The sequence below is a fragment of the Equus quagga genome, chromosome 19, assembly GCF_021613505.1.
Source record: "Equus quagga isolate Etosha38 chromosome 19, UCLA_HA_Equagga_1.0, whole genome shotgun sequence".
Taxonomy (NCBI): domain Eukaryota; kingdom Metazoa; phylum Chordata; class Mammalia; order Perissodactyla; family Equidae; genus Equus; species Equus quagga.
This window is the reverse complement of record NC_060285.1, coordinates 8,042,151-8,058,463: the sequence shown is the minus strand read 5'-3', so window position 1 is coordinate 8,058,463 and position 16,313 is coordinate 8,042,151. Positions and strand designations below refer to the sequence as shown.

Sequence of the window (16,313 nt, the reverse complement as noted above, 5' to 3'; positions counted from 1 at the left end):
AGCAATGTTTGAGGGTCCTGGTTTCTTCATAACCTTGCAACACATGTTATTGTCTATGTAGTGGGTGTGAAGTGGTTTTTGCGTTGTGGTTTGATTTGCATTTCCCTAATGACTAATGATGTTGAGCATCTTTTCATGTGCTTATTGGCCATTTGTATATCTTCTTTGGAGACATTCAGATCTTTTGCCCATTTTTTTAACTGAGTTGTCTTTTTATTGTTGAATTGTGAGAGTTCTTTATATATTCTACATACAAGTCTCTTATCAGATATATGATTTGCAAATTTTTTCTCCCATTTCTGTTAGTTTTTTCACTTTCTTGATGGTATCCTTTGAAACACAAAAGTTTTTAATTTTGATGAAATTTCTCTGTTTTTTCTTTTGTCATTTGTGCTTTTGGTGTTAATGCTAAGAAACCATTTTCTAACCCAAGGTCGTGAAGATTTATTCCTATATTTTCTTCTATAGTTCTTTTTTTTTTTTTTTTTATGAAAAAGAGTCGCTCTAAGCTAACATCTGTTGCCAATCCTCCTCTTTTTTGTTTTTTTTGCTTGAGGAAGATTAGTCCTGAGCTAACATCTGTGCCAGTCTTCCTCTATATTGTATGTGAGCTGCTGCCACAGCCTGGCTTGAGGAGTGATGTATGTCTGCGCCCAGGATCCAAACTCATGAACCTGGGCTGCTGACGCAGAGTATGCCAGACTTAACCCCTACACCATGGGGCCAGCCCCTACAGTCCTTTTCTTTTACAATTTTAGCTCTTACATATAGGTTATGATCTATTTTCAGTTAGCTTTTGTATATGTTGTGAGACAGGAGTCTAACTTCATTCTTTTGCATGTGGCTTATACAAATGCTCCAGCACGACTTGTCTACCACTTGTTGAAAAGACTGTTTTTGCCCCCATTGAGTTGTCTTTACGCCTTCATTGAAAATCACTTGACCATGTGATTCTTTAAAAGTTTTTTATTCTTGTTTTTTAAATCATGCTTATTGTAAAAATTCAAGTAAAATGGTTAGGTATAAAGTTAAAATACTTCGCCATACACCTGCCAGCATTAACTGCTATTAGGTACCCTCTGTGAACTTGTCTGTGTGTTAACAAACACATTTATGCTTCCTTTTTGAAGTGTACAGAATGGGATATTATATAAGGTCTTCAACTTTCTTTTTAACTTAACAGTGTATCGTGGACATCTTTCCATGACGGTATATATATTAATAGGTCTATCTTATTCTTTTGGTAGCTGAATTCTTTTGGTAGCATAATATTTATATTATGGCTATTATCAATTTTATTTTTATCTTTTAAATAAACATTTTATTTTTGAGTAATTTTAGATTTACAGAAAAGTTGCAAAGAATACAGAGTTTCCTTATAATCTTCACCCATTTTCTCCTAATACTAACACAACTATGGTACGTTTATCAAACTAAGACACCAACATTGATACATTACTATTTTTTCCAGTTTTTCTCATTGTGGTAAAATGCAGAAACATAAAATTTACCATCTTTACCATTTTGAACCATTTAAGCATTTTTGTACAGTTCAGTAGTATTAAATACATTCACAATGTTGTGCTACCGTCACCACCATCTATCTCCAGAACTCTTTTCATCTTGCAAAACTGAGATTCTATAGTACCCTTTAGACAATAACTCTCCATTCCCTGCTTTCCCCAGCCCCTGGCAACCACCAATCTACTTTCTGTCCCTATGATTTTGACTTCACTAGGTACTTCATGTAAGTGGCATCATACAGTATTTGTCTTTTTGTGATGACTTATTTCACTTAGCATGATTTTCTCAAGGTTCATCCATGCTGTAGCATGTGTCAGAATTTCTTGCCTTTTTTAGGCTGAAAATATATTGTGTGTATACGCCACATTTTGCTTATCCCTTCATCTGTCAATGGACACTTGGGTTGCTTCCACCTTTTAGCTATTGTGAATAGTACTGCTGTGAACATGAGTGTACAGATATCTCTTTGAGACCCTGTTTTCAATTCCTTTGGGTATGTACCCAGAAGTGGAATTGCTAGATCATCTTGTAGTTCTATTTTTAATTTTTTGAGGAAATGCCGTGCTGTTTTCCACAGCGGCTATACCATTTTACATCCCCAACAACAGTGTACAACGGTTCCAATTTCTCCACATCCTCACCAAGACTTATTATTTTCTGTTTTCCTGAAAGTAGCCATCCTAATGAATGTGAGGTTATCATCTTGTAGTTTTGGTTTGCATTTCCCTAATGATTGGTGATGTTGAGCATCTTTTCATGTGCTTATTGGCCATTTGTATATCTTCTTTGGAGAAATGTCTATTCAAGTCCTTTCCCCATTTTTGAATCAAATTGTTTTTTTGATGTTGTTGAGTTATAGGAATTCTCTATGTATTCTGGATATTAATCCTTTACTAGATATATGATTTGAAAATAATTTCTCCATTCTGTGAGTTACCTTTTTACTTTGTTGATAGTGTCTTTTGATGCACAGAATTTTAAAACTTTATCATAAAGTCCACTTTGTCTATTTTTTATTTTGTTGCCTATACGTTTGGTGTCATATCCAAGAAATTGTTGCCAAATCCAAGATCATAAAACTTTTGCCTTATGTTTTCTTCTAAGAGTTTTATAGTTTTAGGTTTACATTTAGGTCTGGATTCATTTTGGCTTAATTTTTTTATATCATGTTAGGTAAGAGTCCACCTTTATTCCTGTGTGTGTGGCTATCCAGTTTTCCCAGCACCATTTGTTGAAAAGACTGTCCTTTCCTCGTTGAATGGTCTTGGCACCCTTGCTGAAAATCATTTGACCATACATGTGAGGGTACAATACTATTAACTAGACTTGATTCAGATTTCACTGGCTTTTCCTCTGCTGTCCCTTTTCTAGTCCAGAAACAATCCAGAATACCACATTGCATTTAGTATTACTCATTTTAAAGTGTTTAGATTTTTTTGGTACTTAATCTGATAGGTCAGACATACTCATGAGAGAAAATTAAAAAGGTATAAAAGGATATATAGTGAAAAGTCAGTCTCCTCCTCACCTCCATCTCCCTTGCATGTACAAACATGGCCGTCTCTGCTCTAGAAAGTAGCCCACTGAACACACAAATGTTTAATGATAAATACAAGAAGCGGGGGCGGAGGGGACTGGCTGCCAAAGCAGGGCCTCCTGAACCCCAGAAGCAGCATCCTTCTTTTTAATAGTACTGGTCCAACTTGGTGACCCTTCACCTTTTAGGTGAGAGTAAGGAGTCCCTGGCCCCTAACAGATCCTTGCATAAAGCATAGAACCATGCTGTGCATGTGTAACAATGCTTTGTAAGTATATACAGCATGCTGTTTGTGTAAGGTGTCATTAGGCTGTGGACATGCTGGGGGCAGAAGGACAGTGGCTGAGGGAGGATATGGCAGGCAGGACAGCCATCTCTGTCTTTCTCACTCATTCTCCTTGGTTGACAGGTTTGTCTCAGAGGCAGAGTTATTTGTGGCTGTGCAAAGCTTCCTCCTGTCTCTGCAGGACCAGGGTGAGCAGCCTCCACTGGTGGTCTTCAGAGCCTCCATCTATCTGCTTGCAGTTTGCCAAGATAAAGACAGTGCACTAGATGAGGTATGGACCAAAAAGCCTGGGGCTCTTCCTCCTCCTCCTGCACCTCTTTACATTATGGTTCCTTGGGATACCTGATGATATATGTATAAAGAAGGTGGGTGGCAGAGAGAGAGAGAGAGAGAGAGGGAGGGAGAAAGTTGGGGGAGTAGAGGGAGGTAGGGTGCTGGATATACAGAGCCTACGTAACTTACCTAATTCTCTCAACAGTCCTGGGAGGTGGAGATTATTATTTGCATTCTACAGATAAGAAAATCAAGCCTTGGGTTAAAGTAACTTCTCTACTTCACACAGTGAATTGTTGGAGGAACCAGGACTCCAACTCAGACTTGACCAAATCCCAAGGCTCTTAGTATCACCTCTGGTTTGTGCAGGAGGAGAGGGGTGTGAGTTACCTCCTTCGGGTAACGGTTTATCAAACAAAATGGGTTGCTGGGACCCAGATTCGTTGTTAATCAGGCTGATCTTGTATTGTTTTGATGGTGGTTCTGTGTGTACAAGCTTTCTCTCTCCAGCTTCTTTATAAACTTGGGGATCAAGAACTATGTCTGATTCATCACTGAATCTCTTACCTTTTTCATTGACGATTGCTTCTATTCCTTAGATGTGGACCCTTGAGCCTCAACCTAAGGGTATTCTTTCACTGATTATTAATTGTGCCTCTTTTTGATTACTGTTGGGGCACATGTGATGTAAGCAGACCTGGTTTAATTTGAATGGAAGCTGGAAGATATAGTGGAAGTGCATGAATTTTCGAGTAAGACAGACCTTGGTATACAATGTCCCATTGTCTCTCTTTTTGTGGTATTAGCAGCCATTGGTGATCATTGCCTAGATCCATTAATTCATTAGGGATTGCAAAATAATATCCTAATTCTGTCATTCTCTCTTTGTTTACTAACTGGAATACTAGTATAAAAAGAAACTTCTCATCAACTATCGGTTACACTGAGCAGTACATTGTATAGGAAGCATAGGTTGAAAGTTTGATTCTTTCCCTTTAATTACCAGTTTTCAAAAACACGAGTTGGTTGCCTAGCATTCTCCAAAGGTGACCAAGAGATTTTTTTAGATCATTATGAACTCATGGATTTAAAAATTTTTGATATGTTTTAATCCACTGTAGTTATTATCTCTTCAAGGCTCAAATTGTCCTATCTTTGGCCTGTGGGAGCCTATTCAGGGTAGCTCCTCAGTCCTCTTCACACAACCTTTTGACAGAGTTTGGGCTTTCTAGTCTGACAAGATACTTCAGGCTTGTTTGGCATTTCCTGCTTTCTCATTCTCTCTTGAACTTACCCCAGTTAGGCTTTCACACTTACCACATTTCTGAAAATGCACTTATCAAAGTCACCAACAGTGTGGCTAAAGCCAATAGTCAGTATTTAGTCATCATCTTACTTGACCTATCAACAGTATCTCTTTTCTTTGAGGCACTGCCTTTACTTGGCTCTAGAATGGCTGTTCTCTTGGTTTTCATCCTACCTGGTTGGCTGCTCTGTGTCAGTGTCCTTTGCTGGTTCTCTCTTATCTCCCTCACTTCTAAGAGTTGCAGTGCCCCAGGGCTCAGTCTTTAATTGCTTTTCTTTTCTCTCTAAACTTATTGCTTTGATGATTTCATACAGTCCCAAGGTTTAATTCATAGCTGAATTAATAAGATCACTCTGGCTGCTAGGACGATAGACCAAAGGGGTACAAGGGTGGAAGTACAGAAACCAGTTAGGAGGCTACAGCAGTAATGTAGGCAAGAGATAGTAGAGGAAGTGGTGAAAAGTGTCAGCTTCTGAATGTATTTTGAAGCTGGAGCCAATGGATCTCTTGATGGATCAGTGTGAGGTGTGAGAATAAGAGAGAATAAAAAGATATGTCCAAAGATTTTGATTCTGATGGGGGTCAAAGAATCGTTGGATTGACATAATAGAGGGAGTAAGCTGGAAAGATAGGAGAGATGGTAGTAAAAGTGGGATGCTTGAAATTGGGATTATTGGGGAGGGCACAGTTCTTGGTAATGACAAGAATTAGGGGCATGACTATGGGCATGAATGGCTGAGGTAGGTGGAGGAGATTAGAAGGGAGGAAGTCAGAGAATTTAGAGGCCAAGGTTTTGGAATTAGGGAGGTGGGAGTGAAAATAGTCCCCACTCAAGAGATTGTAGGCAAAACAGGTCTTTCAGAGAGTCAAAGCAACAAAGTGAAGGGACTATTCAAAGAAGAGGTACAGGAAATAAGGAACTATGAGTGAGTTCTAGAGGGGACAGGGGAAGGGTTTTGGGAGCTGGCTAAGTGTGAGAGATGGAAACAAACAAAGACATGCTCTGAGCCATATAGGAATAACCTGTAAGTTCTGGGCTTCCTGAGGTCACTAATGTAAACAGGAGAGAAGGACACAACAGGAATAATCTTGATGGCTTCAAGACTAATAAGTGGTGGGAAGGCTGGATTTTGGGGGCCTTCTCTTCACATCTACCAGTGGTGGTGTGGAAACTTGAAAGGTAGCTGAGGGAACTCCAGGCTTCCCCTCTTAGGTGTGCATCTATAAATGATATATAACATTGTTTTCCATGTTTTAAAATTTTATATAAATATATAAATGGCAACATAGTCACAACTTGATTTTTTAATTCAATTTTATTTTTCTTTCTTTCTTTATCCTTTTTTTGTTGTAAAATACACAAATAAATTTAACATCTAAATCATTTTTAGTGTGCAGTTCAGTGGTATTAAGTACATTAACATTGTTGTACAACCGTCACCACCATCCATCTCCAGAACTCTTTTCATCTTGCAAAACTGAAACTCTGTATCCATTAAACAGTAACTCCCCATTCCTGTCTCCTCCCAGCCCTGGCAAGCACCATTCTGCTTTCTGTCCCAAGAATTTTGACTACTCCAAGTATCTCTTATAGGTGAAATCACACAATATTTGTCTTTTTGTGACTGGCTTATTTCACTTAACATAATGTCCTCAAGGTTCATCCATCTTGTAGCATGTGTCAGAATTTCCTTCCTTTTTTAGGCTGAATAATATTCCATTGTATGTATATACAACATTTGGCTTATCCCTTCATCTATCAATGGACATTTGGATTACTTCCATCTTTTAGCTATTGTGAATAATGCTGCTATGAACATGGGTGTACAAATATCTCTTTGAGACTCTGCTTTCAGTTCTATTGGGTATATACCCAGAGGTGGAATTCTGGATCGCATTGTAGTTCTATTTTTAATTTTTTGAGGAAATGCCATGCTATTTTCCACAGTGACGGTACCATTTTACATTGCCACCACCAGTGCACAAGAGTTCCAATATCGCCACATCCTCGTCAACACTTATTATTTTCTGTTCTTTTGATACTAGCCATCCTAATGGATGTGAAGTTTTTATCTCATAGTTTTAGTTTGCATTTTCCTAATGATTAGAGATGTCAAATATCTTTTCATGTGTTTCTTGTCCATGTGTGTATCATCTTTGGAGAAATGTTTATTCAAGTCCTTTGCCCATTTTTGAATCAGGTTGTTTGGTTTTTTTGGTTGCTTTGAGTTTTGGGAGTTCTCTGTATATTCTGGATATTAATCCATTATTAAGTATATGATTTGCAAATGATTTCTCCCATTCTGTGAGTTGCCTTTTTACTCTATTGAAAGCATCTTTTGATGCACAAAACTTTTAAATTTTCCTAAAGTCTAAATTGTCTATTCTTTCTTTTGTTGCCTGTGCCTTGGTGTCATATCCAAGAGATCGTTGCCAAATCCAATGTCATGAAGCTTTTGCCCTATGTTTTCTTCTAACAGTTTTATAGTTTTAGATTTACATTTAGGTTGGGATCTGTTCTGAGTTAAGTTTTATACATGGTGTTAGGTAAGAGTCCAACTTCAGTCTTTTGCATGTGGATATCCAGTTTTTCCAGCACCCAGCATATGATGGGAGGCTGGATGATGGATTTTTTTAAAAGACTGTCTTTTCCCCATTGAATGGTCTTGGCATTCTTGTTGAAAATTGTTTGGCCATATATACAAGGGTTTATTTCTGGATTCTCTATTCTATTCCATTGGTCTATGTGTCTGTCTTTATGGCAGTATCACACTGTGGTGGTCACTGTAGCTTTGTAGTGAGGTTTGAAATTAGGAAGTTTGAGTCCTCCAGCTTTGTTCTTTTTCAAGATTGTTTTGGCTATTCCGGGTCCCTTGAGATTCCATATGAATTTTAGGATGGGTTTTTCTATTTCTGCAAAAAAGTCATTGGGATTTTGGTAGGGATTACATTAAATCTGTAGAATAATTACATTAATCTGTAGAATACATTAAATCTGAGGAATAAATGGGTAGTATTGACATTTTTACAATATTAAGTCTTTGACTCATGAACGTGGAATGTCTTTCCATTATTTATGTCTTCTTTAACTTTTTTCAGAAATGTTTTGTAGTTTTCATTGTGCAAGTCTTGCACCTCCTATGTTAATTTCTGTTTGGGTTTTTCTGATGTATCTTCATTATTAGATTTAGGTTATGCATTTTGGGTAAGAATACTACACAATTGATGTGTCCTCAGGAGGCATATGGTGATGGTTTTTCCTATTATCGGTGATGTTTATGTTGAATATGTGATATTGCTAGATTTTTCCACTGTGACGATATGTTTTTCTTTGTAATTAATAATGATCTAGTTGGAAGATTGTTTGCGACTGTTTATATATCCTGCTCCTCATCAAACTTTCTCCCACTAGTTTTAGCATACAATGATGATTACTGGCTGAATCAAGCTGGAATGAAGTTGCAAAATGGTGATTTTCTGACTCCATCCTTCTGTATTTTTTAGTTGGAATTCTACTGTTAGGAAGAGCTTTTGTTTCTTTCTCATTTATTTATTGATTCATTGTACTCAACATTATTTTTGAGAATTATGCATGTAGATTCATGGTGCCCTAGTTCATTAGGAAGTTGTTCTGAATGGAGTGAAAAGAAAGGTTAGGAGAGAGGTGAAAGAGAGGTTAGAGGGCAGAACATAGCCCATGAATCTTTTGGAGACAGGGAAACTCTTTGTTCTGGTCAGCCTGGCAGAGCTGAGGAGTTGTGCAGAGAGGAGCACCCTTCAGGAAGTCATCAAGGCCTTGGTGGGCAATGGGATTGCCTAAGGTGAGTGGTGCTGTAAGGGACACATTAAGGAGGTTTTTGGACCTCTTCCTCAGAAGATTTGCCTCCTGGCTCCTGGGTCTTTCCTTTGCCTCTGTCTCTGACCTTCCCTTCTCTGTGCAGTATTTTCTATGAGAAGACTTCCTTGATGCCATCAACTTGTGAGTACTCTTTGTGTGGCAGCAGGATGACCTTATAAACATGCACTGCACTGAAAGGCAGGACTCCTGGATCTATATTCTGATTCTGCACTAATGTTTTGGGCACCCCTGAGGGAGTCTCCTTCCCTTTCTGGGCTTTGGGCATGCCATCTAGAAGTGAAGAGGAGAAGCCAGAGTCATCTCTGAGATCCTTTATGACTCTCCTAGTCCTTAAGCCTCTATAGGAAGCAGTACAGAAGATGGGTTGGTGTGCGTCTGGATGTGTGTGTGAGGACCCTACAATAGCTGGAATGTGGGTGTCTCTGGGGGAATAGACATTTCAGAGTGTCAGGTCCTACCTATTCCTGGAAGCTCTTTTTAGTAACTTGTCTCCAATTTGATCAGCATTTCCTAAACCCTTGAACGCTACTCAGTGCACGTGATTGTTTATTTGCTTCTCAACATTTTAGCAACTCAACCAATGTGGCTTGACCACTTGATGTGTGCCAGGTGCTATATGGGGCCCTGTCAGGGTTAGGGGGAATCACACAAATTCTCTGCCCTCAGGGAGCACCATTTTGGCAGGAGAGACAAAAAGATCTCCTATAAGGCAGGCAACAACAGCAATGAGTGCTCTCCTGGAGCAGGAGACCTGATCAAGAGCTATAGAAATACATGGGGAAAGAGATTGTATCTTATTGTTGCATCAGGAGAGGCTTCATGAAGGAGACAGAGGTGGTAAAGGGAGAATTTTCAGGCTGAGAGTAGAGCAAGATTTAAGATACAGAGTTGGTAAGTTACCTAGTCTATCCATTCAAGGAAGGAAGCCTAGGTGCCTTCTCTAAGTCATATGAGAGATAGTGGAGAGAAGCTGGAAAGGTAGACTTATGTCTTTAATAACATGCTCAAAAATGAAATTAAGAGGCCAGCCCCATGGTCTAATGGTTAAGTTTGGCATGCTCCACTTTGGCAACTCAGGTTCAGTTCCCAGGAGCAGACCTACACCATTCATCAGTGGCCATGCTGTGGCAGCAGCCCACATTCAAAATAGAGGAAGATTGGCATAGATGTTAGCTCAGGGCGAATCTTCCTCAGCAAGAAAATAAAAAATAAAAAAAAATTTAAAAATTCCATTTACAATAGCATCAATAAATAAAATACACAGGTATAAGTTTAACAAAAGTGCAAGGACTTGCACAATGAAAATTACAAAACACTGTTAAAAGAAATTAAAGACCTAAATAAATAGAAAGACATCCTGTGTTCGTGAATCAGGAGACTTAATAGCCAGTTATAAGATAAATAAGTTTTGGGGATGTAATGTACAATATGATGACTATAGCTAACAATACTGTTGTGTATATTTCAAAGTCACTAAGGAGTAGATCTTAAAAGTTCTTGTCACAAAGAAAAAACATTTTGTAACTATGTGTGGTAATGGATATTGACTAAACTTATTGTATTAATCATTTCACAATGTATACATATGTCAGATCATTATGTTATATACTTTAAACTTATACAATGATATATGTCAATTATATCTCAATAAAACTAGGGAAACAGACTTAATAGTGTTCAGATGGCAGTACTCCCCAAATTGATCTGTAGATTCGACACAATCCCAATCAAAATCCAAGTTACCTTTTTTTTTTTCCAGAAATGGACAAGCTGATCCTAAAATTTGCATGAAAATGTAGGGGACCCAAAATAGCCAAAATAATCTTGAAAGAGAACAAAGTTGTAGGACTCATACTTCTTGATTTCAAAACTTACTACAAAGCTACAGTAATCAAGACGGTGTGGTTCTGGCATAAGGATCGACATCTAGATCAATAGAATAGAATTGAGAGTCCAAAAGTAAACTCATATATTTATGGTCAATTGATTTTTGATAAGGATGCCAGGACAATTTAATAGAGAAAGAATAGTTTCTTTTTTTTTTTTAAAGATTGGCACCTGAGCTAGCAACTGTTGCCAATCTTTTTTTTTTCCTTCTTCTCCCCAAAGCACCCCCAGTACATAGTTGTACATTCCAGTTGTGCGTGCCTCTGGTTGTGCCATGTGGGATGCTGCCTCAGAGTGGCCTGACGAGTGGTGCCATGTCTGCGCCCAGGATCTGAACCGGCAAAACCCTGGGCCGCTGAAGCGGAGCACGCAAACTTAACCCCTTGGCCGCGAGGCTGCACCCAAGAATACTCTTTTTAACAAATGGTGCTGGAACAACTGGATATCCACATGCAAAAGAATGAAGTTGGACCCTTACCTCATATTATACACAGAAATTAACTCAAAATGGATCAAAGGCCTAAATAAAAGAGCCACAACTATAAACTATAAAACTTTTGGAGTAACATATTAAGGAATTTGAGCTGTGTTATATGTGCAATGGGAAGACATAGGTTTTTGAAGGTTAATAAATGATTCAACATACCTTTGCCCCCTCTGTGCCAGGCCCTATGCCAAGTGCAGAGATTAATCTGCCACAGTCCCTGCCCTCAGACAGCTCAAGTCTAGTGTGGGAGGTAGACACATATGCTGACAAGTACAACACACTGTGGTAAGTATCATTATAGAGCTGGCTTTCTCAGTGTCAGCACTATTAACCTTTTGTATAGCATAATTCTTTCCTGTGGGAGGCTGTCCTGAGTATTGTAGGATATTTAGGACATCCCTGCTCTCTTCCCACTAGATGCTGGTAGCATGTCCCCAATCAAGACAATCAAAAATATCTCTAGACATTTCTAAATGTCCCTGGGGAGCAAAATCACCCCTAGTTGAGAAGCACTGTCGTAAGGTAAGCACAGTGGGGTTTTCTTCTCAGAAGAGGGTGCTGGGATGACCCAGTGAAGATGTCCTAGAGTACTCAAATGCCAGTACATTTTTCCCAGTCACGTCTTGGCTATGTTTGTTGGGGTCTCTTGGGTCCTCTGCAAGGTATATTTAGCCTCTTTCTTTCTTTGCCTCCAGGCTGTGGTCAGTGCCATCAGAAAATTCCTAGAGGGCATTCCGGACCTGCACCTAGTCTACGCCCACCACCCCCTCCTGCTCAGGTTCTTCCTGTTGTATCCAGAGCTGATGAGTAGGTTTGGGCACCGTGTCCTGGAACTTTGGTTCTCCTGGGAAGACAGCAGCTACGAGGAGCTGGATGATCTCCCCTCTGCTGGGCAGCCCACACTTCCTGCCAGCTTAGCAGCCCTGTTCCACATACTCAGAAGCAGCCCCAGCATCCTGCTTATTTTGCTAGTAGGTGATCACTTGCTCATTTCTGCGTTCAGAGATGGTGGGCCCTCTGTCTCTGGGAGCTGGTTTACTGAGGTCAGGAGGCATCAGCAGATGCTTCTGGTCACCTCTGGAATTATTGCTGTTTCCGTGTGAGTAGGAGGTCCTTTTGGCTGGCAGATGCCTGGTTTCTGTAAATCTATACCCTGTCCTAAGTCTGATGGAGGTCTGCTCACTGAGAGATATGTTCCTTTCTACTCTCCAGGGGTTATAACTATGAAATGCTGATCTCAGTTACCATTCCCTCTGACCTCCCTGTCTTCTCTCAAGGTAGATTTGGCTAGGGGTTTAAGGTCAAAGGAGACCCCTGGGGCATGTAGATGGAGATGTCTGCTTGCAGAGGGACTCAGCCTTTTTTCTGCCATGACTCGCATGATAATGGTACATGTGAAACACAGTTCCTTGGGCATACCCAGAACTGTTAGAAACCCCAGTGCTTTATTATGAAGTAATACATCTCTGTAATTCTTTTTTCTTTCTTTCTTTCTTTTTTTTTGAGGAAGATTAGCCCTGAGTTAACCACTGCCAATTGTCCTCCTTTTGCTGAGGAAGACTGGCTCTGAGCTAACATCTGTGCCCATCTTCCTCCATTTTATATGTGGGATGCATACCACAGCATGGCGTGCCAAGCGGTGCCATGTCTGCACCTGGGATCCGAACTGGTGAACCCCAGGCCGCCGAAGTGGAACGTGCGCACTTAACCGCTGCACCACAGGGCCGGCCCCTGTAATTCTTATCAGGTACATCAGTTAGATAAGTAGGCTGCCTGTTGTCTGCAGTTGCTAATACACTGACTTTAACTCCACCTTTTTTCCTTCCACTCAAGAAAGCACATTGGAAAAGAAATTAATGAGGGTGACATTACTGTAGAAGTAACTGCTGTGATTTATATATTTTTAAAAAAGAAAATTATTTGTACATTTGACACTTTGTATTTAGTGAGCAATTACTAGTGGCAGGTCCCAAACTAATTGCAGCACGCCAGCGTGGGAGACACTTGGTTTAGAACCTCTGCCTTCAATGCCAGTTCACCTATTTGGCCTTCCCTTGTCCAGGAAGAATGACACAGCCTGATAGAGATGACGTTCTTATCATCAACAAACATGATTCCCTGACTTTATTGGTTTGACTATGGTGGAAATAACACTTGCATTATATTTCTCACGCCCTTACGTGCCTACATCTGTCTGCATTCACACTTACACACACACACACACACACTCACTCACTCTCCACTCAGACTTAAATCTTCACCTCCATCCCTGAGATCTGTCTTTTTGTGAGGTTGCACATGTGTTGGCTTGATCGGGGCCACACTGATGCTTTGGCTCAAATTCTTCCTTGAGAGAAGGAGAAGGAATGGGTTAAAAATAAAGCATTAGTGCATAGGGGAAGAAGGCAAGATGGGACTCCAGGGAAAGCAGCAATGGACAGACCTAAGATGTTGGATTTTCTTTGCCAGATGAAGTATTCAGGGTCAGTTCTTCACACATAGTAGGTACTTAAAATATTTGCTGACCCATTGAATTAGGGATCTGGATCTAAGTCTCTCTCAAAAAAAATGAATTCAGATCTTTTGAGAGAGATACTAATGATGGTATCTTTTTTTTTCTTTTTAAACAAATGAAGAAATAGGTTTAGAGAGATTTGCCAAGGTCACAAGAGTTGAGATTAAAACCCAGATTTTGACTCCCTGTCTAACGTTCTTTCCAGTAAACAAAGCTGACTGTCAGAACAAAGAAGAAACCAACCCTGATCCACTGTTCCATCTAATGGGAGAGCTGTGTGTGTGAACACTGGGGGTATAGGGAAGAACTGGACCTAGTCCCTGCCCCACAGGACAGTGAGGCAATTAGATACAGCAAACCACAACTGTACTGACAGTGTGGCAGTAAAGATCAGGCAGAGTACTTGGGTGGCAGGGAGGGCAGAAAGATATCATATATGCTGATCCTCAAAGGACTTGACAAGTCAGACGGCTGGAGGAGGATCCTGCCAGGCCAGTACAGCAGCATGAAAGTGCTTACTGTAATTCAGGGACCACGAATGGTCTGGTGTGGTTTTGGAGCTTGGAGGATGGACATCATAGGAGATGAGGTCGGAGAAAGATAGGGAGGAACAGATTTTTAGAAGCCTTGAATTCACTCACTTTTTCATTGATCATACATTTATTTGGTACTTACTAGGCACTAGGCATTGGGAATTCAAAGAGAATTCAGATATGGTTGGTCCTTGCCCTTGAGGAAATCATAGATGCTTGTTTCACATCTTTCTTCTTGTAGGGACTTAATGAAGCGTCACTGCAGGGAGAGAATCAAAGAATGATGAGGCTAGAAAAAAGTCTCAGGTCATGACACTAGGCTGTGGAGTGCTAGGAGAGTCTAGGCTCCTCTAGACTTGCTCCTGGTTTCTCTGGATGTCTTCGACCCATACCCAGACTCACTGGTCCCTGCCCTCCCAACCCTTTCCACTCTCACGTCCTTCCCTTTACAGCCAAACTCCTAGAAGTAGTTTGCTGCTTTCAAAATCATCATGTCTTACTCATTCCTCCACCCATTGGCTTCTGCCCCCATTGCTACCTGAAATAACTCTCACCAGGATCAGCAGTGATGTCCTTGTGGCTAATTGCAGTGGACTTTTTGGTTCTCACCTTATATGACCTGTTAGTATTTGATGGTTGTCCACTTCCTTTTTATTGACTCACTCTTGGCTTCAGTAATACCAGCTCTCTTAGTTTTTCTCCTACCTCTCTTGATCCTTCCCAGTCTCTTTCGTAGTTTTCTCCCTGCTAGCGCTTGAAAGTTAATGTTCCTCAAGATTTTGTCCTAGGCTCTCTTCACTCAGTGCATTCTCCCTGGGTTGTCTCATTCATTCCCATGGCTTCAGTTGCCTCTTGCCGTATGCTGATGACTCAAATTTCTGCCCCCATCCCTGACCTGTCTCCTGAGCTGCACACCCATAAAGCTAACCATCTATTTAGCATTTCTGTCTAAAATGGAGTTCATTATCTTCCTCTCACAAGTTCCCTTTCTCAGTCTGGATCTCCCTAGGGTGGAAGCCCCTCCCTAGCTGAAGGCTATGCTAGGCCACTAGCTTCAAAGGACATAAATACTTAAAAGAAACAAGCCAAAGAGAAAATGAATCTCAGGAGACCAAATCCTTAGAGTCCTTGCCCCTGGCAAGCTGGAGCAGGTGCCCCACCCTTTGTTGTGGTGACCCAGTTCTTGTTCTTGAATGTACACCACCCTCATCACCCCTCCTTCATGGAGGAATGGGGACAGGGCAGAGAGGAGCCTTGTGCTTCACCAGGTAGAGCTCAACAGGAAGGAGCTGCCCTTAGGACTGGATGCTGCATTGAGATCCAGGAAGGTGAAGGATTCTCTGAGCTTCAGTTTCCTCACATGTAAAATAGAGATAACGTAAGGATAAATCATAGAATATGTAGGAAGACTCTTGATATGTTATATACAGTAGGCTATCATTCCCCAATTTTTGACTGACTCTGAACCAGATAAACAATGTTAATCTCAGAGAAACTTATTGAATTGCCCAAGGTCATATAGCTAATAAGGGTCATGACCATGACTGGAACCTAAAATTAATGAGTTTTTCACTGAAATTAGGTCCTAGAAATATCAGTGGTAAAAAAGATTGGTGAGGAACAGCTTTATTGTCTGTTAGTATATGTAATTCCTACCATTTCTCCCCAGCTTCTAGCCACAGGAGGAGAAGAGTCTAAAAATATGTGTTGGTACCAATTTCTGTTTTTGCTGTGGGTAATTAACAGCTGAAAACAAAGCTGTTAATTGCCACTCTTATCAGCAGGTGGTCTTTCATGTAGGTTCTTTAGATGTGAAGAACAGTGATATCACAGAAGCTCTCTTTGTTCCCTGCTTGGCCACATCACCCCGGTGAGTCTAGTCCCAGAGGTTCTGGACAGCTGTAGGCAGGAGAGACTGCAGAGTGGGCTGTGTTCCACCAGAGCCTTCCCACTGACGCCTGTGGTGGGGTGCACACCTTCTCCAGGCATTCACCATGGCCACCAAAGGCCGAGTAGGCCCTTCCTTTTGGACCTTTAAAATTTACTAACTCAGGTTTCTGAGAGACTAGCTCTGACATTCAGGCAGCCATGTGGCGGTGGTGAAGG

General features: G+C 40.6%; 1 protein-coding gene across 1 annotated transcript in view; it reads left to right on the top strand.

Moving 5' to 3' along the window:
- MEI1 (meiotic double-stranded break formation protein 1) overlaps positions 1-16,313 on the top strand; it is a 69,646-nt gene that overhangs the window by 31,596 nt on the left and 21,737 nt on the right. Inside the window, exons 19-20 of the mRNA XM_046646684.1 lie at positions 3,471-3,618; positions 11,855-12,130. Of these exons, the coding sequence (XP_046502640.1) occupies positions 3,471-3,618; positions 11,855-12,130 (424 nt within the window). The remainder of the gene's footprint in view (positions 1-3,470; positions 3,619-11,854; positions 12,131-16,313) is intronic.